Source organism: Candida oxycetoniae (genome assembly GCF_023343755.2).
Source record: "Candida oxycetoniae strain CBS 10844 chromosome Unknown scaffold4, whole genome shotgun sequence".
NCBI classification, from domain to species: Eukaryota; Fungi; Ascomycota; class Pichiomycetes; order Serinales; family Debaryomycetaceae; genus Lodderomyces; species Lodderomyces oxycetoniae.
In genome coordinates, this window is record NW_026055367.1 from 334,268 (window position 1) to 361,486 (window position 27,219).

Consider the following 27,219-nt stretch of genomic DNA (forward strand, 5'->3'; position numbering starts at 1 on the left):
CTTTGGTAAATGGTTTAAAAGGGAATGAGCAAGCAAAAGTATAGACTGGTGCTCATTGGGGTTGTTACTATTGTGGCATGTCTTTTTCTATTTTTTGAAGTCAAGGGTAACCATGCTTACAAAACAGATTACAGTTTACCCAAATTTCAACTTCTTCAAGAATTAGAGTTGAATAAAAATTGGAAAACTCGGGGGCTCTATTTTCAGCCAAAGTTCAAGAGCAGTTTGGAATATACTAGCCAGATTGAAAATCAACTAGCGACCCATTTTCCATATGAGCAAGAAGCTCCGTTTCCCAAATTCATTTGGCAAACTTGGAAAGTAGCTTTGGATGATAAGACATTTCCCAGGAGATACGAAAGATACCAAGCAACATGGGATGATACAAATCCAGATTATAAGCATTTTGTGATCCCTGATGAGCAATGCGACCTACTTGTTGAGGAGTTGTATGCGAGTGTTCCCGATGTTGCCCATGCCTATAAGTTACTCCCCAAATCTATAATGAAGGCCGATTTTTTCAGGTACTTGATACTTTTTGCTCGTGGTGGGGTTTACACGGATATAGATACGGTTGGTCTCAAGCCCATTGACACTTGGATTAGTAACAGTAAGGAGATTTTGGGAAAACCAAACCAAGCTGGTTTAGTGGTGGGAATTGAAGCTGATCCGGATAGACCTGACTGGAATTCTTGGTATGCACGTCGGATCCAGTTTTGTCAATGGACAATACAATCGAAACGTGGACACCCAATGTTACTTGGTTTGATTGCGAAAATTGCCGAGATAACTTTGACTCGATCCGAAAAGGGGCAGCTACACAAAACATTGGGCAAGGATCTGGGTGGAGATATAATGGATTGGACAGGACCAGGGATATTTACAGATTACGTTTTCAACTATATGAATAGTATTATGCAGCTGCCGCAACAGCTGACTAAAAAGACTTTTGAAACAATCATTGATTGGAAATTGTTTACAGGGATGGTACAACCCATAGCTATTGACGACGTTTTAATTTTGCCGATAACTTCATTTAGTCCAGATGTGAACCAGATGGGGGCCAAAGATTCCAAGGACCCAATGGCATACGCAAAGCATATGTTTCTGGGAAGTTGGAAAGATGATCAAATAAAGGATTGAGCGACAGCGACACTATCGAGCAGAGCGAGATAGTGGAGCAATACCAACTAGTTTATCACAACATTGACTAGACACTATCGACACTATCGAGCGACAGCGACACTATCGAGCAGAGCGAGATAGTGGAGCAGTACCGGCTAGTTTATCCCAACATTGACTAGACACTATCGACACTATCGAGCGACAGCGACACTATCGAGCAGAGCGAGATAGTGGAGCAGTACCGGCTAGTTTATCCCAACATTGACTAGACACTATCGACACTATCGAGCGACAGCGACACTATCGAGCAGAGCGAGATAGTGGAGCAATACCGGCTAGTTTATCACAACATTGACTAGACACTATCGACACTATCGAGCGATATCAATGAGCAGTACTAAGTAGCTTGTAACAACACTGACTAGACACTATTGAGCGACACTATCGAGCGATATCAATGAGCAGTACTAACTAGCTTTTGAAAACACTGACTAGACACTATTGAGCAACACTATCGAGCGACACCAATGAGGAGTACTAACTAGCTTGTTACATCACTGAATAGACACTATCTCGCTTTGCTCGATAGTGTCGTGTCGTGTCGTGTCGATAGTGGAGCAGTACTAACTGAATAGACACTATCTCGCTCCGCTCGATAGTGTCGTGTCATGAAAATAATATCCAACTCAATGCAAGCCGCAAAATGTCCAACACTGGTAATTTATTATTAATGCCATTGTGACTTATAAATAAACTATTCGTATAGAATTCCTACTAAATATCAGCTTATACGACGGACTAAACTAAATGAGTAAGAAAGAGAAAAAAAAGAACCGCTTTAAATGCCAGTAAGCGCGCTACTTTGCTAAACGAGCGAGTGGTACTTCTAATACTGCATATAACTCAAACTTGTAATTTTTTTTTTTCACATTTTTCAGTTTTGAGTCGTGTTTTATTCAACTATAAGACTGATTAGTTTGTATATAAATAGCGATAATAGCGTCGTTCAACAAGTCGGGTTTGTTTGATAGCGAGTTTATCTAATTCAGCCTGTGATCTATTCCATCTAATATTTCTTTACAGTTTGTCTTTTTTTTTTTTCTTTCTTTCTTCCTTTCTTTCTTTACAATTTCTTGCTCATTTGTTGAGATATATATTATAGATAAATATAGAATTGTAAGAGAATGTCCGAGGTACCATTAGCAGAGAAGAATTTCGATAGAGACGAGAAATTCACCAAAGCTCTTCATGGAGACTCTTATAAAAAAACCGGGTTATCGGCGTTAATCTCCAAGTCCAAAGATGCGTCAACAGTGGCAAACGATGGATATTTCAAACACTGGGATGGTGGAGTTTCCAAGGATGATGAAAAAAAGAGATTAACTGATTATTCACAATTGACTCACCATTACTATAATTTGGTTACTGATTTTTACGAATATGGTTGGGGTTCATCTTTTCATTTTTCAAGATATTACAAAGGAGAGGCATTTAGACAAGCCACCGCTAGACATGAACATTATTTGGCCCTTAAAATGAATTTAAATGAGAATATGAAGGTGCTCGATGTCGGATGTGGTGTTGGTGGTCCCGGTAGAGAAATCACGAGGTTTACAGACTGTGAAATTGTTGGGTTGAACAATAACGATTACCAGATTGAAAGAGCCAATTTTTATGCTAAAAAGTACAAATTGGACCATAAATTATCTTACGTCAAGGGTGACTTTATGCAAATGGATTTTGAGCCAGAGACTTTTGATGCCGTTTATGCGATAGAAGCAACAGTCCATGCTCCAGTGTTGGAAGGTGTATACTCTGAAATTTACAAAGTATTGAAACCTGGCGGAGTGTTTGGTGTTTACGAGTGGGTAATGACAGATGAATACGATGAAACAAACGAAGAACACCGTAAGATTGCATATGGTATTGAAGTTGGTGATGGTATTCCCAAGATGTACAAACGTGAAGTTGCCGAAAAAGCATTGAAAAATGTTGGATTTGAAATTGAATACGAAAAGGATTTGGCTGACGTTGACGATGATATTCCTTGGTATTATCCTTTAGCTGGAGAACTCAAATATTGTCAGACTTTGGGTGACTTGTACACATTGTTCAGAACCTCGACATTAGGTAGATATATTACTACTGAAACAGTTGGTTTTATGGAGAAAGTAGGTATTGCGCCAAAGGGTTCAAAACAGGTCACTTTGGCATTGGAAGATGCAGCTGTCAATTTAGTTGAAGGTGGTCGTAAGAAATTGTTTACGCCAATGATGTTGTATGTGGCAAGAAAGCCAGAAACATCTAAAGCGTAGTAGCATAGCTTGTATATCAGAGAGATGGAAAAAAAGAGGGAGTGTGTGTTAATAGATTGCATAAGTTTCTTCATATCTAAGCGACACTATCGAGTGGAGCATACTATCTGCCACCCATTCTTTGACCTTAAAGAAAAATATGGCGAGTTAGAGGCCATATAGTACATAATCGCGAGAATTGTGCATAATCGCGAGAGTTGTATATAATTGCAAGATTTTGCAAATCTGTGAATCTATTTAATTGCCTATACTGAAACAAACAGTCGACTTGCGCCTCCCACGATATAGTGGTCTCACTACATTCTTTGCCTCGACACTACCGAGTAAAATCATGTTTCATCGATTTCTGCAGTAGACTAGCAAACACACGGTTTTGCTAGTGTCGGTCAATGCTGCTCCTGTAGTCAGTGCTGCTCCTGTAGTCCAGTAGTCAATGCTGCTCCAGTAGTCAGTGCAGCTCCTGTAGCCAGTGCAGCTCCTGTAGTCAATGCAGCTCCTGTAGTCCAGTATTCAATGCAGCTCCTGTAGTCAGTGCAGCTCCTGTAGTCAGTGCAGCTCCTGTAGTCCAGTATTTAATGCTGCTCCTGTAGTCAATGCTGCTCCACTCGATAGTGTCGTGACTATACAGGCCAAACATTATTGTTGCTTTAGGGTGCAAAAAAAAACAACACTTGTGTAGTACATCAACCAACATGCAGGAAAAAATGCAACCATAAAAAGAAATACTAAAATTTCGCAATAATTCTTATCTAGTTAAGAATCCCCCTGTCAGTTGCTCTGACTTTTTTTATAGATACAAATGGCTAAACTTTGAAAGTATTTATAGTCGATTGCTTTCATCGGTATTTTTCTTTATTAAAATATTCCAACTAGACTGAGCTCTCTTTTTTGCAAGGTTTTTTTGCAAGGTTTTCTTGGTAATTTAATTTTAATTTAGGGGTCTATTTTTTGGATCCTTTTTCTAAGTCGGTAGTATTAGTATTATAGACAATGGCGCCTCTTGAGAACCCTAATTTGGAAGGATACCACGTTGCCAGAGCCATGTGGTTGGAATACTACAATCCCAAAGCTGGAACGTATATTGCCAAACAAAAATGTAGTGGCTGTTACAATGACGATAAATTCGTTGTCTGGGCAGTGTCAGTAGCTGATCAAGCAATTGTTGATGCAGCAAGGATATACCCCGAGTTCAAACCGTTGATCCAGCCAGCTATAGCAGTTTTCCAAAAGTACAAAAATAAGCACATTAAAGGTTATTCAGCTGCTGAAAATAGTGGTAACGACAAGGACATCTATTATGATGATGACGCACAAGTTTGCAGTGCTATGCTTACCGCTTATGAAGTGACTGGAGACAAAACTTATTTGGATCAAGGTAGAGAATTGGTTCGCTTTTTGATGGGCGGCTGGAATGACAATCCAAAAGCAGTCACCAAGGGTGGAATGCATTGGCATATATCTAAAAATCTATTGAATTCATGTACTACAGCAGAAGTTGCCAAGGCATGCTTGCAAATTTCCAAATTCATCCCCAATGAAGCACAAGTATACGTTGAGTTTGCCGCTAAATGCATCGATTGGCAAATCAAGGTGTTACAAGACCCTTCTGATAAGTTGATTCGCGATGGTGTTGGCGAGGACAGCGATAAAGTCGATGATGCCAAGTGGTCTTATAACACAGGAACAACATTATCAGCAGCTTCTCACTTGTATCAAATCACCAAGGATAATAAATGGTTAAACATTGCAAATGAGTTGGCCGAGGCTGCAATCAATCACAATTCCTTTTTCTACGACCGTGATTTTCCAGATAATTTGAGATACTGGAGAGATTCATCTTATTTTGTTCAGCTTTTAATTGAGGGATTAGCTGATTACTTACTTTATGTAGGAAAAGATGTTCCCCAGGGTTTACCACAAAGAATTCACGATGAAGTAAGAAGACATTTGATTATGTTTTACGAATTTATGAAGGATCCAAAAGATGGCGGATATATACAAAGCTTTGAACCTCATAATACATATAAGCATGTATACGATCAGAAATACCATGAATGGTTTGGTGATGGCAAACAATGGAGTTTGAAAGGTGAAGACAAGGATAGTAATGGAAATCCACAAAAATGTCTTATGGGTTACGGCTCAGCTGCAAGAGTATTTTTCCAAGGTGCAAGAATTGTGCCAAAAATTTAGAACAACAAAGCAAAGCAAAACAAGGCAAAGCAAAACAAGGCAAAGCAAAGCAGAGCAAAACAAGGCAAAACAAAGCAAAGCAAAACAAAACAAATTAAAATAAACCAAAATCAAAATTAGAGTACACCAGACTATATCATCATTTTTGGCAAGTTAAATGCAGGAGTTGTTGGTAACGCGAAAAATGGTCTCTCAATAACAACCAACTCGTCGGAACCAAAATCAGCTACTTTCATTATTGGCCTATAGGCAGTTGTAATCCAAAATGGTTTATCTTGTGACCCACCATTATCGCGTTCTTCCTCCTTAAGTTGTTCTCTTAACTTGTCTAGTTCACTTTGTTTCATACTATTTTCTAACTGGTAAATATGCCCATCTGTTTCATCAGTGGCATCTTCTTCATCTATACTAAGCCCATTTCTATTTCTCTTCTTGCTATTGCTGTTGTTACCTAGATTCTTGTACATCTTATTAATGGGAATATTTTGAGTTAAATCGAAATAGCATATCCACGTTGACCCATATAACCATGCTTTGGAATCCTTGACAAACAAACCTTGCGGTTTGTCCTCCAATGATGTAAATTGTCGTGGCAAAAACTCGCTATTACGTTTTGACCATGGTGTGAGTAACAGGTTGTCTTTTTTAATGTTGAGCTCGCACAACTTATTATCATCATACAAAACGAGTATTTTCTCATTATCATGACATGCTATCAAATGTGGATATGAAGATAGCTTGGTCAACACATAGGGATCGCCATCACCACCATCACCACCACCACCACCACTGCCGTTATCATCATTTGCCAAGGGATAAACTTCAACTGACCCATCAAATCTTGATGTGATAACGGCTTGGAAGTCGGGTGTTACCGTAAAAGTATTTATACTAGATTTACTTGAGTCTAACAACTCTATTTCTTCATCGAGGTTAATTTTGATCGTCTCTCCCAAATCTAGTGTGAACCGGTAAAGAGCTTCGTCTGGGGTCAAAATCAAGAGCTTGCAATCCTTGAGAAGTTTGACTACTTTAGCCCCCGATACTAATGAATCGAATTTTTCATCTCTTACTTTGTTCACAATGCATTTTCCTGTTTTGGATTCTACTAATTCAAATACTTTTATGGAGGTCATATTAGAAACCACTAAAATTCGATCTTTTAAATCAACACTTGTTAAGTTTTCATCGCCAGATAATGTCAATTTTGCAACTAGTTTATGCTTGCCCGATTCTAATATCTTCCATATTTTCACTTCCTGATCGCCCCACAATGCAATCATTTTATGCGTCATGTCAACAACAACATTACTTTTCTGTTGGTTAATGAGTAATTTTTTATACTTTCCATGATGAAACTGTTGCAAGTTCTGTATAATGATAGCTCGTTCTACTCCACCACTCACTAAGATATTACAGGATTTACTTTCATAAATGGCCAATGATCTAATATCGTTCGAGTGTAGAAGCCTATTGTAACTGTGTACCCATTTCGAGCTGGTCTTTGTATTAATCAAGTCAAACTGGTGAATCTTTCTGTCAATACCAGCTGAATAAAATTTCTCCTCCTTGATATCGCTCACAATGCAAAGAGCATCAGCATCGTGCACCTTCAAACTCTGCGTCAAGGTAAAAAACTTCAAGTCCCATATTTTGATGTGTCCGGTGGAGTCCCCACTAATTAACTGGTTCCTATGGGGCAATACGTTTAATGACCAAACAAGTGTGCTTTCTGTTTTCGATTTGTCTACTCTCATAGTGGCTAAGATCCTACCCTTTGTCTCTTTGTTATTATCGTAATCCCAAACTCGGATTCTTCCGTCTGCACATCCCCCAATTATCTGATCATCCTTGTTCCATGCTAAACTCAATACCCTTGCATCCTGTCTTTGACATATTATGTCGTACTCTAATGAGCCCTCACCTCCCGAAATGTCTACAACTGCAACGGAACCATCATCGCAGCCCACTGCTAACTTGTTCCCACTTTTGTTCACTCCAATGGACCAAATTACCCCGGCATTACAATCATAATTCAGCAACGGCTGGCCTGTCTTTAAATCCCATTCAGTGATGTAAGTAGAACCTCCAATGGAAAACAACCTACTACCATCACCACCACCACCACCACTACTACTACTAAAACCGTCCTTCTTTTTCTCTTCAATGTTTGACTGAGATACCCAGCACAACCCTTCTATTGATCTTCCTCTAGAGCCAGTTAAAGTGAGCTCATGTGTCCAATTATACCTTGGATTCCATATTTCAATATCACCATTATTCCGACCAACGGCTAATCGTAAATCATATGGTGTCGGTTTATCGAGGGATGATGTAGTGGAAAATGCAAGTGACGTAATGGTGTGCGGGGTATAGTCGACAAATCGACAGCGGTGAATCTTCATATCAAGCTCTACTAGTCAATTGTACTAACAATAGGATCGTCTCTTTGAGATATATATATTCTCACAATTTCAATTCCATCTCATCTCATCTCATCTCATCTCAAAAGATCTCCGGTATATAAAAAAAAAAAAAAAAAAAAAAAAACTTCCCTGCACGTGATCAACATTTTCACATTAGAAGTAAATGGTGAATAGGACTAGGATTAGTCCTATTCACTAATGGTTTAGGGACTGTTCTTGACGTAAGAATGGTCTCATGCTTATATCTAATTTATGACTAATTTGCGTCCCCAAAGAGTTAACAAGAGCTTATTTTCTGTTAGTGTTGAAAATGGGACCAAATGCTTTTTTGTAGGTAATGGCTTGTCAATAAATAAGTTATCCACCTTTTATTCAGTGACACACCTTGGGATCCAAAACTAGCCAAAAAGTGTTTGTTAAAGCGTAAAACTAAAAAAAGAAAAAACAACAACTCCTCCCTCCCCTATACAAACCCAACAAAACTATTTATAAAATTTAACAATCTGATAAACCACTTATTCTCATCTGTATTCAATACCATATTAATTATAAGCTCCTTCTTTTCTTTACCATTGCTATTGGCGTGTTTGACTATTGTGTTTTTAACAACAACGTTTTTCTTAATACACCAGACAAGAAATAATATAGCAATTAAGCTCACAGCGAAATTTTTGAAGAATTTCAATATGTTGATACCCACCACCTTCAAAATTCGAACAATCCTCCGTTTAGTAATTTCAATTTCATCCAAGGATAATACAGATTCGTTATCATCGTTTTCGCCATGAGACAAAGATTGGTTTTCCCTTCGGCTACTTATAAATTCTCTAGTAAGTTTGTTTATTATAGCATTAACGTCACTTTGCCAGTTTTTGAAATCTTCAATAATATTCTTATTATGATTACCACCATTATTATTAGAAGTAGTATTGATGTTCGAGCCAGCTCTGACTGGCATAGATGAGATTGAGCCTGGACCACCACCACCACCACCAAGGCCACCACTGAATCCTGCAGTCTGGGAACCTGTTTCAAAGCCTGCAGCGAGTTGTGACTGATGCTGCAATCTCTGCTGTTGGACATAGTCATTTAAAGATAAAGTCGTGTTCCTCCGCGTATGTGAGTAGATGTTGCTCAACGTAGAAGCGGCACCACCACCACCACCACCACCTCTTCCACCAATACTAGGTGTTCTATTAGAGAATCTATCTGCCTGGCTAAACAGCGGAGATCTTGAGGGCAAATTCATGTGATAATCATTTTCTTCATCCGATATCGGTAAATCTTTAATTTGTTCCCATAGATATTCCAATTCATTCAACAACTCTCGTGCTTCATGTGTGCCGCTGGCATACACTCTCATTGTTTCAATCAAAAACGCAATATACTTCTTTTTAGCCTCGGTTTTGGGTAAGCCCTCTTCGCGTTTCCATGCATCCCACTTCTTCTTAGCACCTTCATCCTCAGGAGTGAAGCCAACAGGACGTAACATTATACCCTTAACATCGCCCTCTGTCGCTTGCTTATACAAACCATACAACTTGATTCTATTCTCAGCTGGCGGACGAGGCAAAGACCCGTAATTTGAACGAGATGATAAAGCCCTAATAGTGGAGATAGCTTTTAAAAAGACACGATCTAAACATATATATTGTAGCAGGTTAGCAAAAAAGAGTCTTGAAAATTTTCATACCTAGTGAAGTCTCAAATATCGAACTTCTTTCACATACCAATACTGTCCGACATGGGGTCCCTTTCACTCTTTACCCTTTTTATCAAACAGAATAACTAATGTTGATAAAGTTTTCAAGGCTATTATACATGGCGAATAAAATCATAAAGAAAAAGTCAACAGAAAAAAGAAAAGCTCGCGAGAGCGCGCGCATGTGAGGACTATCGAGTGAAGCGAGATAGTGGGGCATCATTGACTAGTGACAGTGTCATAGCTAGTAAGCAAAACGAGAGAGTCTCATAGCTAGTGAGCAAAACGAGAGAGTGGAGCAACACTTTGTAGCCATACTATCAACACTATCGAGCAGAGCGAAATAGTGTCATTGCTAGTGAGCAAAACGAGAGAGTGGAGTAATACTTTGTAGCCATACTATTGACTATCTCGCTCTGCTCGATAGTCAATAGTGTCGAGAGTGGGGCAACACTTTATATTGACTATCTCGCTCTGCTCGATAATAAATTAGCATGAAAGTAAAGACTCTTAAGAAGGAGGATTAAGAGGAGGCTTGGTAAACTAACGTGAAATGAGTTTTACGGGAAAAATTTTTCCCTTCTTTAAAGACTATCCCAAATGTGAGCTATTGAAAATGGACCAATCATACCCATGGAGTAAATTATTTGTGATACAATGGTGAGTAATCAGCTCAATATAATCAATTTAGTTTGCACCAAAATAGGAACCAAATATGGCATAATCTGAATTTTAATGATAAATTGAATACAAAAAAAACAACCAGATATATGATTTGGCACCAGAGTGTTGGCAAACATTTCCTTGTAAAAAACTCACATTCCCATTCACTTAATCCACAAGCCCCCAAACCTCAATGCTTTTTTTATCACAAAATCGTTAAATATCAATTAAACCCTATTAAAACACTTTGAAAAGAAAAACAAAGAAATCTGTACAAAGTAAAATAAAAAAAACCCAATTCAATTCAGTTCAATTTTTTCTCTTCTTCTTCTAGTTTGCAGGTACATCAATTTCTCCAGCATTTATAGCGTCAATGATATCGTGTGGGTTTTTACCATCAACACGGCATCCCACAGATTGGGCAGTACCCAAGATTTCTTTAGTCACGGAAGCCAAATTCTTACCAAATGATTTTTCTTGCATCTTTCTAGCAATCTCAAAGATTTCGTCTAATGGAATGTTACCTGAGTGTTTAACATTCTTTTCCTTTTTCCTGTCTCTTACTGGCTCTTTTAATGCAGTGATGACTAATGAAGAGGCTGATGGAACAACTGATGCGGTAGCTTGTCTGTTTTGAATCCTTAATTGCACGGTAACTTTAATACCTTTGAAATCTTTAGTAGCCTTGGCAATATCTTCACCAACCTTTTTTGGTGACAACCCTAATGGACCAATCTTTGGTGCCAATGCTGACGAAGCACCAACTTCACCACCTACGGCTCTCAAGTAAAGAAATTTAACTTCTGTTGGGTCGAATTTTGGAGGCATGGCTTGTCTTGATTTTATATTTTTAGTCCGTCTATAGGGTTGAACGTAACGGGAAGGGGGGGGGGAAAAGGTTTCTTTATAGGAAGTTTTTTAATTTTTCTGTACCCATTGGGTTTTTTTTTTCAGTCTTGAGCATCATCGCAATACAAAAAGATGAATTTTTCAAAAATAAGGAAGAGGGCTTAGACCTAGATGCTAAACTGACACGTGATTTGCCTATGGACCAGAGTGCGACTACTAATTTGTAAATTGTAATAACAATTCTATAGCATATTAATTAATCTATATACTGTACTAGTTTTAATTAGAATCGTCTCTTTAATAAGAACTTTGGTGTGGGGGTTTTTTTTTTTTACAAAGTACCTCCGGGGATTTCAACCGCAAGCCTTGAATCTTCGTAGAGAGAACTTTCACGTGTCTCAACGGGAAGGTCCTCAGCCAATTGCCGCAACATGATAGCTGGATGTCGTCCCAATTCTTGTAATTCTTTAAAGATAACCACAGGCTTTTCAGCCAACTTCAAGATTCGCTCTTTGTCACCGTAGCAGATTACAAGCACGTATCTCGACCAGTCGTCTCGAGGAATGTGATGGCGCTTCATCGCTTGTTGTAGAATCTTCAAACAAGAATCATCTGTAGACGCTCGCAATTGTTTTAGCGGTTCATTTGCTGTTTGCTCATGGCTCTTTTGCGCTGGAAGTGTGTTGTTGTTAATGTTGGCGTTGTTGGCATTTGTATTTATGTTGGTGGTAGTAGCATTAGCAGCAGCAGCAGCAGTAGTAGTAGTAGCAGCAGCAGTAGCAGCAGTACTAGTAATGTTGCTTTGGGATAGAGGTGTAACCACTGAAGTGATATTGTTACCGGGGGTTGTAGTTCCAGGCTGTAATTTGTTCTGAAGTGTCTGAAGTGTCTGCATTTTCATTGGTCCAACGGTAGAGCCCAAGTTTTTGTTTATTGTTTCAACTGTTATGGTTGAATTTGAAGAAGGGTTCTCATTTAATTTTGGCCTCAAATTAGCAAGAGCCAGCGCAGACTCGATATTTCTATTGATTGCGCTTTTCGGTATACCCACCTTTTGCAATTTAAACTCAGATGAGCTCTTTGGATCCGAAAACTTGGGTATAGACTGAGAAACTATTTTACCTGTTCCCATGGACAAAAGAGTGCCTGATGAAAATCTGTTTGAAGCAGGACTAGGTATTGTTGTTGTTGTTATTGTTGTTGTAGTGTTTGTTGTTGCTGGCGCCGTTGTCGCGCCTATCTCTAGTGCTCCTCCTCCTGCTCCTCCTGCTCCTGCTCCTCCTTCCGTTGTTATACGGCTCGAAATATTATCTGTCTTGGGCACCAGTTTCTCGTAAACATCGTGATCATGTAAGTAGGTTGAGTAGGACGGAGACGAGGCAGTTGGGCCGGGGTCTAGGGTTGGTGTTGGTAAAGGTTTTGAGTCCTTTAACAATCTGATTATTGGAATCAAGTCAGTTTTCAACTTGACGAAATTATCATTGAGTCTCTTTATTTCACTTTGTGTTGGCGAAACGGGGGAGTCAATGTGTGCATTTTGGTCCTTTAGGTCCTTGTTGTGTAATTTTCGTAAGGCATCACGAATCAATACCGTTGTTAGTTTCAAGGATTCGATTGTGACATGGTTGTTACTAATATTAACATTACTCAATATATATTCGGGGTCAAAAATTGTTTGAGGCGGGTGGTTCTGATAGTGGTTGGCGATTAAGTCAGTAATGCCTTTCTTGATAACAAGTCTCGTTTTCAATGATTGAATGCCAATTTCTTTCAAATGTTCAGTAGTAATGAAAGCTAAAAGAGACCCATCGATGTTGTTATCTAGAAATGCCGAGCTTATACTTTTGTCAACTCCGCCTCCGTGGACTAATGAGTTGAAATAGGTGGCCACTCGAGCTGTATCCCATTTTAAAAAAGAATCATTAGTTTGTGGTGTATTCATCTTTTGCATATGTGTGAATCCATTGTTCGATTTTTATTTCCTTTAAAACAAACAAAGAAAGAAAGAAAAGTGAGAAGCGGAAAAAGAAAAGGAAGTAAAGGGCGTGACGAGAGATGAAGAGGGGGGGGGGGGGGACAAGAANGAGAAAGGTTAAGAATCTTGGAAAAAAAGGTATTTAAGTTGCGTGTTATTTCGAGATGATTATGTTTGGTTTCATTTGCATTGTTTTAAACATCTATTCTGAAACAACGACACTATCGAGCGACACTATCGAGCGAAGCGAGATAGTGGAGCACACTAACTGTCACCGACACTATCGACCGACACTATCGACCGACACTATCGACCGAAGCGAGATAGTGGAGCAACATTCAGTAGCTTGTCATATCAAGACCACCAAAGATGTAGTGTGTGAGAATTTGAATGCCCCTTAAGATATGGGCATCAATCATTGTGAAAAGGATATTTTTGCATCAGTAACATTACTATCTCCACTATCGAGCAAAGCGAGATAGTAGAGCACACTAGCTGTCATTGACGCCATCTCCACTATCGAGCAAAGCGAGATAGGGGAGCAACATGCAGTAGCTTGTCACGACACTATCGAGGAGAGCGAGATGGTGAAGCAACATGCAGTATCTTATTACAACACTATCTCACTTTGCTCGATAGTGTTTTTCGATAGTGTTTTTCGATAGTGTTATTCAATAGTGGAGCTACCCTTTGTATCTGGCATCGACACTGAAAAGAATAATATTTTTCTTGCAATCTCTACTAATAATGAATCCATCCTCAATAGCATCGGTGTAGTCAGTGTGCTCCACCATCGAGCAGAGGGAGATAGTGGAACAACACTTAGTAGCTTGTTGAAACACTGACTATCTTATTGAAACACTGGCTAGCTCTCATCAACACTGACTAGCTTGTACAACACTATCTCGCTCTGGTCAATAGTGTTACTAGCTTGCTAAAATACTGACTAGCTTGTAAAAACACTGACTAGCTTGTTACACTGACTAACTTGTACAACACTGACTAGCTCTCATAACCGCTATCTCGCTCTGCTCAATAGTGTTACTAGCTCTCATAAACGCTATCTCGCTTTCATCAACACTATCTCGCTTCGCTCGATAGTATTGCTCGATAGTGTTGCTCGATAGTGTTGCCCGATAGTGTTGACAAAACAGTCTATTAGTCTCAAGTTAGATAAATAACAATGAACTAGACATTGAGGGGCTTTTCAGCGACACTATCGAGCAGTGATACATATTGAACTATTAGTATTATTAGATATTTAGTTTTATACATATTGAGTATAAAAACTAGTCTCAAAGATTATTTATAAATAGATGTTAAAGGCTCAGTCGAAGGCACTCAACACTATCGAGCGAAGCGAGATAGTGTTTTAGACTGAGAAGTGAAGCGAGATAGTGGAGCACCACTGATTGGTGACACTATCGATTTCGCTTTGCTCGATAGTGGAGCACCACTGATTAGTGACACTATCGATCTCGCTTCGCTCGAGAGTGGGGCACCACTATCTCAGTCTCTACGTCCAAGTCTCTGTCTAAGACACTAATCAATGGTGCTCCACTATCTCGCTTCGCTCGATAGTGTCGATAGTGTCAATAGTGTTACTAGCTTGTTACAACACTATTTCGCTTCGCTCGATAGTGTTGCTCGATAGTGTCAAATCAACTACATCCTCTAGATCAAGAAGCCAACCTATTGCTATTCAATCAAGGCCTTCTCCATCAACACCTCCTTCCATCTACGGCTCCTTCCATCTACGGCTCCTCCATCAACACCTCCTTCCATCTACGGCTCCTTCCATCTACGGCTCCTTCCATCAACACCTCCTTCCATCTACGGCTCCTTCCATCTACGGCTCCTCCATCAACGGCTCCACCGTTTTCCCTTAATGCTTACATCATCTCTTACATAATCAAAATCAACCGAAAAAAAAAAAATTAAAAGAGGACCAGATTGATTATTGATTAACCATTGATCATTAATAGTTGATAAAGGTTCCTTAAAGTGAGTTTTGAGCTTCTTTTATGGTGGTGTTGCTATAGGTTGACGCGTCATTTGGAATAGGAAAAGAGATAGAGTCCTTAGATTGAGCTTATCATGAGTCGTTTGCTGCCAAAACCAACATTAGAGTCGATCCGACAGATATCTAGCTCCAAAGAGTTGGATATGGGAATGACACACGTATTCAATGATTGTCAGTTTACAACATATGCGCATCGGAAACTATTGATTATAATGAAGAGTCTCTTTTGTCGAGCAATTGAGATGAGTCTAGACGATTATTTCGCTATGCGGTTTACCCAGTTGTTGAACCATTCGCTAAAGTTTAAAAAGGGTGAACCTAATGCCGATCGCGTTGCCAAGTTTGTTGCCCATTTCGTGAGATTTATTGGTATTGGTACTGGTACTGGTACTGGTATTGATGAGACTGAAGAGGCAAAGAAGAAGATGAAAAACGATTTGTTGCCTCAGGTGCCCGTTGCCGATTTTACAGCTTATCTAATTAAACATCTACTACGCGGTATAGAAGCCGCTGACAAACTGGTGCGATATAGAGTGGTTCAGCTTCTTGCGCTACTCACAAAATACATGGGCGAAATTGACGAACAAACATTTAAAGCATTATTCATATCGCTATCAACAAGGCTAAAGGATAGGGAGATACCCATTAGGATGCAAGCGGTATTAGCGCTATCCAATTTCCAAAATTTTGATTTGGATAACGAATTAGAACAAGAAAAAGAGGAGGAGGAGGAGGAGGAAGAAAATAGTAAATCTTTGAGTCGTTTGTTAATCAATTCATTATGTTACGATGAAAGTGCCGAAGTGAGACGTACTGCAATGTTGAATCTAGAGAAAAGTGTACAGACTATTCCTTATTTATGGGAAAGAGTTCGAGATTTGAATAGTATCAACAGAAGGATTGTTTATTCCAAAATCACTCCTGAAATTGGAAGTATGAAAAACATGAGATTTAGACATCGGGAGTTTCTTTTAAAGTGGGGGTTAAATGATAGAGACGAAACCGTTTTTAAAGCTGCAAGTAAACTTTTATGCCGTACATGGTTCGACTCTTGTGAAGAAAACTTGATTGAATTTTTAGAATATTTGAATGTCACAGAAAGCTCAATAGCAGAGAAGGCGATATCTGTATTGTTCACAGAACGACCTGAAATAGTACACAATTTCAAAGCAGATAAGGCCTTTTGGAAAGCCTTGGATGTAAACAAGTCCTTTTTATTGAGAGCTTTTTACAACCATTGTAACCGAAATAAGCTTTATAACTTGATAGAAGCAAATTTCCCTGATGCTTTGGAGTTGTCAGATATTCTCAAGAAATATTTAGCCGTGCGAAAAGATGTGTTTCTGATGGGCGACGAACAGAGTATGAAGAAGGAGCAACTAATTAGAAATATGAAAACTCTAGATGATAATGTATTTAACATTGAAAACAATATTACAAGATCAAAAAAGGAATTGGAAAGTCTCAATCACCGTTTTTTTATAAGGCAAAGAAATAATGCTATGGACCAAGGGGAGTCAGATGACAATTTGCAACAGATTCTCGAGACAAAACAAAGTATTGAGCATAGGCTTGAAGAACTTCAGCAAGCTTTGTACACATTGGACAAGGAGAGAATGCAGATGATTGAAGAGGTTGAGTCAGATCCGGAATTTGAAAAATGTATCGAGACCCAAAGAGATTCCGATTTTCTAGTAAATCAGTTACTATTGATATGCGTGGATTTTGATTTTAGTGATGAGATTGGTCGTCGTGCCATGTTAAATGTTATTAGATCTCAATTATATGAGAAATTGCTTGAAGATGATATAATTATCAATTGCCTAAAGGTATTGAAGAAAATCTCAATTAACGAGAAAGACTTTGTCAGTATGACGGTTGAGATTATAACTGATATTAGAGATGCAACTGTAGATGAAGGAACGGGCAAAGTCAGTGGTAATTCTGATGAAAAAATTGCAAGTGGTGACAGCGATGACGATGATGATAACGATGAAAGTGATGATGACGATGAAAGTGATGATGACGATGATGATGATGATGATGATGATGATGATGATGATGATGATGATGATGACCTTGGTATGGAATTGGACAACGATGAAAAACAACAAGGAAATAAAAAGAAACGTAAAGTCAAACCTACAATGCCTGACGATGAGACTGTCTTGCGCTGTTTGAATATGACAAGACATGTATTGGAGCTAGTAGAGAATGGTCTTGAGCACTATTTGTCTTTAAATTCAATCTATTCTGGTATAGTAAATCATGCATTGAGCAGATCCGAGAACTTTTCGATATACATAGCGGGCTTAAAGTGTTTGGGTTTATTTGCACTTATTGATGAAACGATTGCAAAAGATGCATTGGCAACCTTTTTTCGAACAATAAAATCCTTTGGTGAACGAGTTCAGGTAGTTGCTGTTGTGGGAGTGATTGATATACTATCAATCTATGGAAGTGATATTTTAGATACCAGCGGTCGGTTTTCAATCATTAAGTTGTTTTACAGATTACTCAAAAGTGACTCGCAGAAGTTACAGGCCATGGTTGGTGAGGGTTTGATCAAGATGTTTTTGGCTGATATTTTTAGTATCAATATAAACCTCAGTGAAGAAGAGAATTCAGAAGAAGTGGCGGCAAAGGAAGAGGAAAACAGTCCTGAAAGAGAAATTTTCATTGCTTTACTATTGACATATTTCAATCCTGCTACTTCTACGAACCATGAGTTGAGACAAATATTGGCATTTTGCATACCGGTCTATTGTTATTCCCACCCGCAGCATCAAATGGGATTATCCCAAATATCTGGTGCGTTGTTGCTCCAAGCTGCCGAGCTGCAACAACGCTTTCAACCAGCTAAAATATTACCTCAAATACTTGCATGGGGCGACCCTCGAAATCTTGTTCAATTAAACTCTGAACAAATGGAGAAAGAAGCAAGTCAAATATGGCAAGCCATTCGTATATTGGAAGTATTTGATCAAGAAAGTTTAACGAGGGACTATCGACGTGCAATGATTTTTAATGTTTGCAAGATTTCAATAGCCCCTCAAGTTGAAGCTGATGTGATCAAGAAACTAATTGCGGAAATTGAAAAAGTTCAAGATCTCTTGGATACTGAGAAGAATAATATCGACTATCAGTTAGATAGATTTACTTTGAAAAATTTATCCAACTTTCAAAAAACTGTAGAAGATGCATTAGTGAGAGCTGAGTTAAAGGAAGAGGAGGAGGGAGATGAGAGAGAGGGAGAGGGAGAGGGAGATGATGACGATACCAATAGACTCAAGTCTAGAAGTGTTTCTGTTAATAATAAGACCATTGGTGATGAAGAAGTTGTGCCGAACAAAGTGTTGATCAAAGATGAACCAGGAAAAGAGAATGAAATAGTGAGGCAAGATCATGAAGAGCAAGTTTTGTTACAGGAAACAAATTTTAAAGTGACTAGTAATAATATCACAAAAGAATTTGAGGACAAGTCGATGCAACTAGATGATTTGCATGTGGAAATGAAAACAGATAAAAGTATTGAAGAAGTTGAGAACATTCATTATGAGAATAATGATAAAGGTTCAAATGAAACAGACAAGGACAATGTCAATGAGCTAAGTTCTTTGGTCAAAGCAGCAGAGTCGACTTCTCTGGAATCTAGAAAAAGAACAGAGTCGCTTGACAATGAATCACTTTCAGTCTCAAATTCAGCCTCAAATTCAGCCTCAAATTCAGATTCAAATTCAGATTCAGATTCAAATTCAAATTCAAATTCAGATTCAGATTCAAATTCAAACACAAACACAAATACAAATACAAATGTTGGTTCAGTTTCAGATTCGGATTCAGATTCAGATGTGATTTTTGATTGAAAAGCGAGTTCTAGTTTTTAGTCATACAAAGTAAAGTGGTATTTTCTTGTACCGAACCCCCTTTTCTATGAAACCAAAAAAAAAAAAAGATAGAAAAGATCATATCAAAAAGAAAACAAAAGCACGTATATAACATTAAATCTCTTTAACCACCCAAAAATCTTGAACTACGACTTACTACTTAGCAGTTCGGCTTAACAATTCATTAACATCTGATGTATTGATAACGACACCTTTTTCTGAACATTTAGCTTTACTTTTCAACTCGGCACACAATCCATCAATATCAAGTTCAGTATATCTTGGATGTGCCGTTATTCTATCCCATATTTCGCTGCATTTCATGGTTTCTTGAGGTGCAGGTACAACATCGTTCTCATCATCATCTTCTTCTTCTTCTTCTTCTTCTTCTTCTTCTCTATATTCTTCCTCATCCTTCCCCACCTTCGTTAAGGTTGCCGCTGCTGCTGTTCTTGTTGTTGTTGATGATGTTTTATTATCCGATTCTCTTTTTTCTGGCAATGAATTCTTAATAAAGTCATTAAAGCTAAAGTTTGTATTTATTTCTGATGTATCCAATACTGCTCCGTTGTTAGTATTAGTAAAGTCATAAACTGAGTCTTCTGTAGTAAGCAACGATATTGGATCCACTTCTTGTTCTTTATAGGGCAAACTGGTCACACTTTCCTGGAATGCTAAAGACGCATCGAAATTATTGTCATTGAGAAAACTTAAAGGATCTGATAATTCAAACCCTCCGTGTTTATTGTCAATCAAATTGAAATTGAAATCTGTACTTGGATCAGAAAGGTTATTGAAGAATATATCACTTGTGAGATCGTGGTTCACCTGGTCAGAAACTGAGGTATAGTTTTGGTTATTTGGCGAGACATTTGAAAAAGGTGAATTGAAATGTGTTATATCTGAAATTGAGGTTGATTTCGAATTAGCAATTGCTGCAGTGGTATTCTTATTACCAACACCACCACTCATTGTGCGTCTTTGTTTCGGTATAGGATTGGCTTTAGTGCCACATGCTTCGTTCAATTTGCTACAGAATGGGTCTATTTGTTCTTCGAAATTGTGGGCAAATTCCAAATTACTATTTTTGGAAGTAATGTTACTACTTGAAGGGATTGAATCAGGAGATACCAAAATATTGTCGTCGAGTGGTGTAGTTGATGTTGATGAACCGGAAACCAAATCTGGACATGGACCGTCAACTCCGTTGTCTATAGGTCTTGTTGTACTGGAGTCGTTTCTCTGCCCTTGCCCTTGTTTTTGTCTTTGTCCTTGCTGCTGCTTCAAAAAATTCAAATTATCTTTTGACCAGGGAGCTCCAAATGAAAATCGAGAAGACTGTGGAGACTTTCCGGAAACAGAAAATTGAGGAGACTGTCCAGAAACAGAAGATTGAGTCGACTTACTTTCAGTAGGTGGAGCATTGGACGTAGCTTCTTTTGCTGTATCAGTAGAAGTAGAATCAATGATAGCGTCTGAATTTTGTTTTTGGTTGTGGTTGTGGTTGTGGTGGTGATGATGATGATGTGAAAAGTATTCTTTGTTTGATTGTGGATGGGTTAGATGCCCCACTGTCTGGGGTAGTTCTAAATCCAGAAAATCGGTTGTTCCTCTATACTTTGCCAATTCATTCTTCAATATATTCACTTGAGCATGTAAGAAATCAGTTTCTGTAGTTGCTTTTACGTTTTCGTCCTCCAACATTTTGACTCTGTCTTCCAAATCCTTCATTTTGCGTTCCTTTCTTTCTCTATAAGCTCTTTGTGCAGCTCTATTCTGAGCCGTTCTTTTTGATTTGGGCTCGGTGTCAATAGGTTTTCTTCCTGGTTTTGTATGGAACTTTTTGGAGTCAACAAGGTCTTCTTCGACCTCCTCTGAAGGAGATGCTAAAGCATGGGAATAATTACGTTTAATATCGGTCATTCGGAATGGAGCAACCCGTCGACCTCGTTACCCCATTACCGTCGACCTCGTTACCCCATTACCGTCGACCCGTAAGTGTGTGTGGGGGGTATAACAACTCAAAGGTATATCTCTAATTGGTCCCCTTTTGCGAAACCTGTGAAACTAGTAACTGAAACCTGAAAAGTAATAGTTTAATATGATAATAATATGACTGACCCTTCTTTATATAACAATATGACTGACCCTTCTTTTCAAGAACAATATGACTGACCCTTCTTTATATAACAATATGACCTTTTCTTTCTTTTCAACTAGGGAGAAAGCCTTCAACACTGAACTAAATAAAGCTCTTCTTTTTTCTTCTTCTACTTCTATCGAGTTTTGCTCGCTAGAAAAATCGATTTTAAGTGAGCTATTATTAACACGGGGGCGGAGGGGGGGGGGGGATGAAGCACCTTTAATTTGTGTGGCGGGGGCCCAGTTTTGTTTCTCGTGGGGCGTCTTTGTTTTTCAGCAACGTGGTCGTGTAATCTCACACAGACTTCAATAGAACCTGGTAGTAGAGTTTATAATAGAGAAGGAGCTAGCAAAGTATAAGAGATATCTTACTTGCTTTATTGGTACATAGTGAATGAGTAGATTGATATTGGGAGTATTAGTAATCAGACAAATGGTAAGATGAGGTAGAAGAGGTGTCATTTTTTCAAGAGAAAAAATGACACCCACACTGAGCGACACTATCGAGCGACACTGTTGAGCAGAGCGAGATAGTGGAGCACCTAGCAGAGACTGCCACTGACACTCTCGAGCGAAGCGAGATAAAATAGCATTGACTGCTATCCAGCAGCGACACTATTTCGCTTTGGTCGATAGTGAAGCAACACTTTGTAGCTTGTTACAACACTATCTCGCTTTTCTCGATAGTGTTCTAGTCGATAGTGGAGCAAAACATAGTATTGCATCAATTTCAATGAGAATGTTTATAGCCAAGAAAATAGAATCGATAGTAATTCTGTAGACAACACTATCGAGCAGAGCGAGATAGAACACTATCGAGCAGAGCGAGATAGAACACTATCGAGCAGAGCGAGATAGAACACTATCGAGCAGAGCGAGATAGAACACTATCGAGCAGAGCGAGATAGAACACTATCGAGCAGAGCGAGATAGAACACTATCGAGCAGAGCGAGATGGTGTTGTAACAAGCTACAAACTATTGGCGGCAGCTAGTGTGCTCCATTATCTCGCTCTGCTCGATAGTGTCGCTCGATAGTGTTGCTCGATAGTGTCGATAGTGTCGAACCCAAAATCAGTAGCTGAATAGTAAATTTGAGAGGTAAATAACAGTCTATGATTAACTTGTATATATCTCTGATATTTATCAATCTTTTATATAATTGCAGTTTATATAAATGAAAATAATTTTGCGCCATATTCAGTGAAAAAGAAAAACATAAATATAGATGATGTATGACCCTGATCCACTATCGAGCGAAGCGAGATAGTGAAGCAGTATTGATTTAAGACGCTGACTAGTGACACTAGGGAGCGAAGCAAGATATAACTCTATCGAGCAGAGCAAGATATAACTCTATCGAGCAGAGCGAGGTATAACTCTATCGAGCAGAGCAAGATATAACTCTATCGAGCAGAGCAAGATATAACTCTATCGAGCAGAGCAAGATATAACTCTATCGAGCAGAGCAAGATATAACTCTATCGAGCAGAGCAAGATATAACTCTATCGAGCAGAGCAAGATATAACTTTATCTCGCTCCGCTCGGTAGTGTTGTAACAGGCTACAAATGTTGCTTCATTATCTCGCTCCGCTCGGTAGTGTTGAAACAAGCTACAAAGTGTTGGTGGCAGCTAGTGTGCTCCACTATCTCGCTCCGCTCGGTAGTGTTGTAACAAGCTACAAAGTGTTGGTGGCAGCTAGTGTGCTCCACTATCTCGCTCTGCTCGATAGTGTCGATAGTGTCGATAGTGTCGCACGTTGACCAGTTATGAATTGTTAGCGTAGCCGCGCGCGCATAACAATCTCATCTCATATAGCTCAATAAGTTATCTAAATTATCTGTAATATCAGTAAATGAATTTGGTTAGAAAGGACTATCGAGCAAAGCGAGATAGTGGAGCATACTCATAATATTGGTGCAAACATCATCTTGCTGATTGTTTTTGGTCTCTCTATAGAGTATCAATCAGAGTGAGAAAAAACTATTGTTCATTTCTATTAGAGAAAGGATCCTTTTCAGAAATGGTTTGCACTCTACTCTTTTTGGGCTCAATTTGTAGTAAAAATTCAAGCAGAGTGAGATAGTGTCTGTATACTTTGTAGCTTGTTACAACACTATCTCGCTCTGCTCGATAGTGTTAATAGTGTTACTAGCTTGTTACAACACTATCTCGCTCTGCTCGATAGTGTTAATAGTATTACTAGCTTGTTACAACACTATCTCGCTCTGCTCGATAGTGTTGCCTGCCTGGTGGTTTTCTACCCTTGGTTGAAAATTTTCAATTTATTTATTTATTTTTTTTTTTATTCTTTTGCATCTATTAACATTAGATTGTAGAAGTAGTTATAAAAGATTGATACTCTCTATGAGTACACTTTCTATGGGTATGCACTAGTTTCTTTTTGCCGTTTAGAAACCCGGGTAGTGTTTTATTTGTTTTTACTAACATTTCAAGTCTATTTTAGAAAAACTAAGCCTTTGTGAAAATGATAATGACCATACTGACGAGCATCAAGAGGTGGAGGAGCAGGATCTAATTGACGTTACAAAGGAGGTTTTTGCATCGTTAGTCGGCATTCAAGATAATAAAGTATTAAAATCGGATTTATTCCAATTGTTAGAAGGAACTCGTGCTTTGGAAGTTCTAAATGTCAAATTAGACACTGGAATCATCCAATTTGATCAAGATGAAATATCGTTTGATTGTCTGGAACCTCAACCGGTTGAAACCATCATTAATATTCAAAGCAGCTTGCTATCGCAGTTGGTGAATTGGTTGGAAAGTAACAGCTTACCAGTAACAGTTCTTAGCTGTCGTTATGTCCAAACATTATTGGAAAATAATCAAAACCAATATAGTTTGCCCACACATATTAGTCTTTTTCGAGATCAACGACTCAAATTTCGCGAATTTGAAAAGAATACCAATTATTGGCTAGTTCACAAAGTACTCAAAAGCTTTATCAAGGGGTTATGCCGATTTGTTGGGTTTGTCCTTCATTTGGCTTCAATGTTTTTATACGACGAAGAAGATATAATGTCAAGAAGTATGGATTTGAATTTCATTCTGGTTACTACACCCCAAGCTGCTATAGATGAGATAAATAAAGTGATAGAATGGATTTCAGTTAACAAAATTGAAAATTGCAACGTTTTGATTAGTCAATTGAGAATAGTACAAAATTTGAACATGTTTGAAATTGATGTACCAAATTTGAAACTACCCTTTTTAAAACAGCACGAGCAAGAAGGGAAAGGAGGAGGAGGAGAAGAAGAAGAAGACACAACATCTTCAAAAGACAATATACCCACACCATATCTAGAGTTTTGTAATGAAGCACTTTCAAATATAGAGTCTATCAAAGAATTTGAATACAACACCGCAAGTATTCCCAAGGGTGTATTTTCCCAATTCATACAAACAGATATGTCAAATCAATACATCCCATATGACGTGGCGCCAGTTGATGTTTCACATGCTTGCACTTATTTGAGCTCCATGTTTACAACCATTCACAATTTTGTCATACAAGCTATCAAAGTAAAAACAATCAACCAGCTACAAGATTATTTACAATATAACATCAGACAACCGAGTCGCCACTTTTCCGTTTTTGCTAGAGCTTTATTTCAGTTTTTCCTAATTCGTGACGATAAAAGTATCTTTGGGTCTCCATCAGTCGATATATCTGTACTCGTCGTAGACACAATTGAGAATCTTGTTGGTTACAAAACTATACTACTCCATGATCTCGGAAATCAAGTGGCACAATTAAAAGATGCAGTGAAAACGGAAGTTATGGAACAACATGTATCATACTTGCATGAATTGGAAAAAGCAATGTACAATAATATATGCTTATATGGGATCAATCCATGTAGAACCCAACAAATAATGTCCCGGGACCTAGTTGTGTGGGATACTTTACAAGTTGGATGGGAATCGTTTGAAATAGAAATGGTTAGAAACTTCCAAATTGGAGATCAATTAAACGAGAAAAATGGAGAGCCGGCAATAAGTGTTACTTCATTCATTTATTTCCAAAAGATGGAATTGATGTTTGAATTATTGATGGCTGGAATTGAGCTTGAACTATATAAGCCATTTGAATTATATTTGATTTACTGGTATGGAGAACTTTTATTGAGATATTTATTGGACCACTTACAAACGAGAATTAAGAGTATCATATTGAGCAAGATTGACGAGATTGAAGTCAAGATTCCTAAAAAGTTAAAAAAATTGAAGAATGGACCAAAGAAGGAGATGTTGAAGTTGCAAAACAAGTATAATAATGAAGTGGTAGTACCAAAGCTACTCCACACGCTCAACTACCAGGATTATTTAGTAGGGTTTTATCACACTATACAGTTATTCATCAACTGCTATGCCAAGTACTGCATTGTATTGGCTAAACTAAAGCTTGTTGATTTTTCAAAAGGACCACCAAACAACTTGACGTCAATGGAGCACTTGTACTACTTGAGGATGAAACCATGGTCAACGATTGGTGTTCCTCTGTTTCCTTCATATAATAGTTACAAACAAGCGCTTTTGCTTACAAAGCCAGAACCAAACAATCGTGCCACTTTAATGAAATGTTTTGAATTGTTAGCTGGAATAAAGAGCAATTTACAAATGGTTGAGAAGGGAATTTCAAGCTCAATAAGTTACGTTAAACGCAACAAAATTGACTTTGTTGAAAATACTCTACTTTTAAATTGGTTGGATGATATGAGTCAAGCAAGCAAAGAGTTGGGGAATAATGCTAGTGAATTAGGAAAGATTTTATCTGTTTATAGAGATGACTTGTTGTTAATTTCACAAAATTACAAGTTGAAAGTTGGAAAAGGTAAGCATAAATATTTCGTAGGTATCACAGTTGAAAAACAGTAATTACCCAAATTCAGAAGGGGGGAGTGAAACATTATCAAACTTTATAGTGTCATTAACAACATATTGTAAATAAAAGAAAAGTTCCAAACACTATCGAGGTTGTGATAGCTCGTTGTGATAGCTCGTCTCGCTCTATCACAAGTAACAAGCTACTGAGTAGAGCGAGATACTGGAGCTATACTCGATAGTGTTGCACGATAGTGAAGCAACACTGACTAGCTGCCACTGACTAGCTGCCACTGACACTATCTCGCTCTACTCGATAGTGAAATTTTCAACGCAAAGTATTTCTGTTGCGCATTGCACGTAACCAATCAGACAAAAATAATTTCTCCATTACTCCTACCTCTCAACAAACTCTTTATCTAAGGGAGATTACTTTATACAACAACAGAAACGTAGCAGGTTTTACATTTGCACAATGTCTACGTCGATAGTTCGTTTTGTGAAAAATATCTACAAGTCAGGCTTGAAAAGAGCGGCATGGCAACTACAAGTGCACAATGATGTGAAGAGCGGTAGGTTAGTTGGTACCGATGATTTTGGTAACAAATTTTATGAAACTGACGCCCCAGAAGAAATACATTTACGTACGAGATGGGTGGAATATAGTAGCTGGCATCCAGATATCTCACAAGTCGAGCCTGGTTGGCATTATTGGTTGGGATACGGTAATAATACTCCACCTAATGCCTTGCAAGAAGACCAAAAGACTATTCGAGCTTATCCCTTACCTGCAAAACACAAGCCCAATTTCACAAATTCTCCCGGTGCCTATGTTTGCTATAACACTGCCAAACCTAAGTTTAAGAGCTGGAGTCCACAAGTGACTGAGAGAGTATAGCTAGCATGAGAGAGAGAAGAAAGAAATAAAGAGATAATCTTCAATTGTGCAGTCTTTACTTTTGAAGAGAATGCCTTAGGGTCATGTTGAAGAGAATGCCTAAGGGTCATGTTGAAGAGAATGCCTAAGGGTAATGTTTGAGAGAATGCCTAAGGGTCATGTTGTAAAAGCTTTG

At 38.4% G+C, this 27,219-nt stretch overlaps 10 protein-coding genes across 10 annotated transcripts; 5 read left to right on the plus strand and 5 right to left on the minus strand. All coding sequences in view use genetic code 12, as the record gives it.

Annotated features, from left to right (window-relative positions):
• Window positions 1-24: 24 nt before the first annotated feature.
• OCH1 (Och1p) lies at window positions 25-1,143 on the plus strand (the record flags this gene model as incomplete). Its single annotated transcript, XM_049322132.1, has 1 exon — window positions 25-1,143. The coding sequence occupies one exon, from the start codon at window positions 25-27 to the stop codon at window positions 1,141-1,143; it is 1,119 nt and encodes a 372-aa protein (XP_049181953.1).
• A 1,166-nt stretch (window positions 1,144-2,309) lies between these two features.
• ERG6 (sterol 24-C-methyltransferase) lies at window positions 2,310-3,440 on the plus strand (the record flags this gene model as incomplete). The annotated part of the gene is made up of 1 exon (XM_049322133.1): window positions 2,310-3,440. One exon carries the CDS (start codon window positions 2,310-2,312, stop codon window positions 3,438-3,440), a length of 1,131 nt encoding a protein of 376 aa, XP_049181954.1.
• Window positions 3,441-4,430: 990 nt separating this feature from the next.
• On the plus strand, window positions 4,431-5,633 carry KGF56_001052 (uncharacterized protein; the record flags this gene model as incomplete). The annotated part of the gene is made up of 1 exon (XM_049322134.1): window positions 4,431-5,633. The coding sequence occupies one exon, from the start codon at window positions 4,431-4,433 to the stop codon at window positions 5,631-5,633; it is 1,203 nt and encodes a 400-aa protein (XP_049181955.1).
• A 131-nt stretch (window positions 5,634-5,764) lies between these two features.
• UTP4 (Utp4p) lies at window positions 5,765-8,038 on the minus strand (the record flags this gene model as incomplete). Its single annotated transcript, XM_049322135.1, has 1 exon — window positions 5,765-8,038. The coding sequence occupies one exon, from the start codon at window positions 8,036-8,038 to the stop codon at window positions 5,765-5,767; it is 2,274 nt and encodes a 757-aa protein (XP_049181956.1).
• Window positions 8,039-8,522: 484 nt separating this feature from the next.
• Window positions 8,523-9,805, minus strand: KGF56_001054 (uncharacterized protein; the record flags this gene model as incomplete). Its single annotated transcript, XM_049322136.1, has 2 exons — window positions 8,523-9,679; window positions 9,790-9,805. The coding sequence occupies 2 exons, from the start codon at window positions 9,803-9,805 to the stop codon at window positions 8,523-8,525; spliced, it is 1,173 nt and encodes a 390-aa protein (XP_049181957.1).
• A 949-nt stretch (window positions 9,806-10,754) lies between these two features.
• RPL12 (60S ribosomal protein uL11) lies at window positions 10,755-11,252 on the minus strand (the record flags this gene model as incomplete). The annotated part of the gene is made up of 1 exon (XM_049322137.1): window positions 10,755-11,252. The coding sequence occupies one exon, from the start codon at window positions 11,250-11,252 to the stop codon at window positions 10,755-10,757; it is 498 nt and encodes a 165-aa protein (XP_049181958.1).
• Window positions 11,253-11,604: 352 nt separating this feature from the next.
• Window positions 11,605-13,224, minus strand: STE50 (Ste50p; the record flags this gene model as incomplete). Its single annotated transcript, XM_049322138.1, has 1 exon — window positions 11,605-13,224. One exon carries the CDS (start codon window positions 13,222-13,224, stop codon window positions 11,605-11,607), a length of 1,620 nt encoding a protein of 539 aa, XP_049181959.1.
• Window positions 13,225-15,345: 2,121 nt separating this feature from the next.
• YCG1 (condensin subunit) lies at window positions 15,346-19,137 on the plus strand (the record flags this gene model as incomplete). The annotated part of the gene is made up of 1 exon (XM_049322139.1): window positions 15,346-19,137. The coding sequence occupies one exon, from the start codon at window positions 15,346-15,348 to the stop codon at window positions 19,135-19,137; it is 3,792 nt and encodes a 1,263-aa protein (XP_049181960.1).
• Window positions 19,138-19,314: 177 nt separating this feature from the next.
• Window positions 19,315-21,081, minus strand: CAP1 (DNA-binding transcription factor; the record flags this gene model as incomplete). Its single annotated transcript, XM_049322140.1, has 1 exon — window positions 19,315-21,081. The coding sequence occupies one exon, from the start codon at window positions 21,079-21,081 to the stop codon at window positions 19,315-19,317; it is 1,767 nt and encodes a 588-aa protein (XP_049181961.1).
• A 2,587-nt stretch (window positions 21,082-23,668) lies between these two features.
• KGF56_001059 (MAK10) lies at window positions 23,669-27,044 on the plus strand (the record flags this gene model as incomplete). The annotated part of the gene is made up of 3 exons (XM_049322141.1): window positions 23,669-23,687; window positions 23,769-26,156; window positions 26,638-27,044. The coding sequence occupies 3 exons, from the start codon at window positions 23,669-23,671 to the stop codon at window positions 27,042-27,044; spliced, it is 2,814 nt and encodes a 937-aa protein (XP_049181962.1).
• Between the last annotated feature and the right edge of the window lie 175 nt (window positions 27,045-27,219).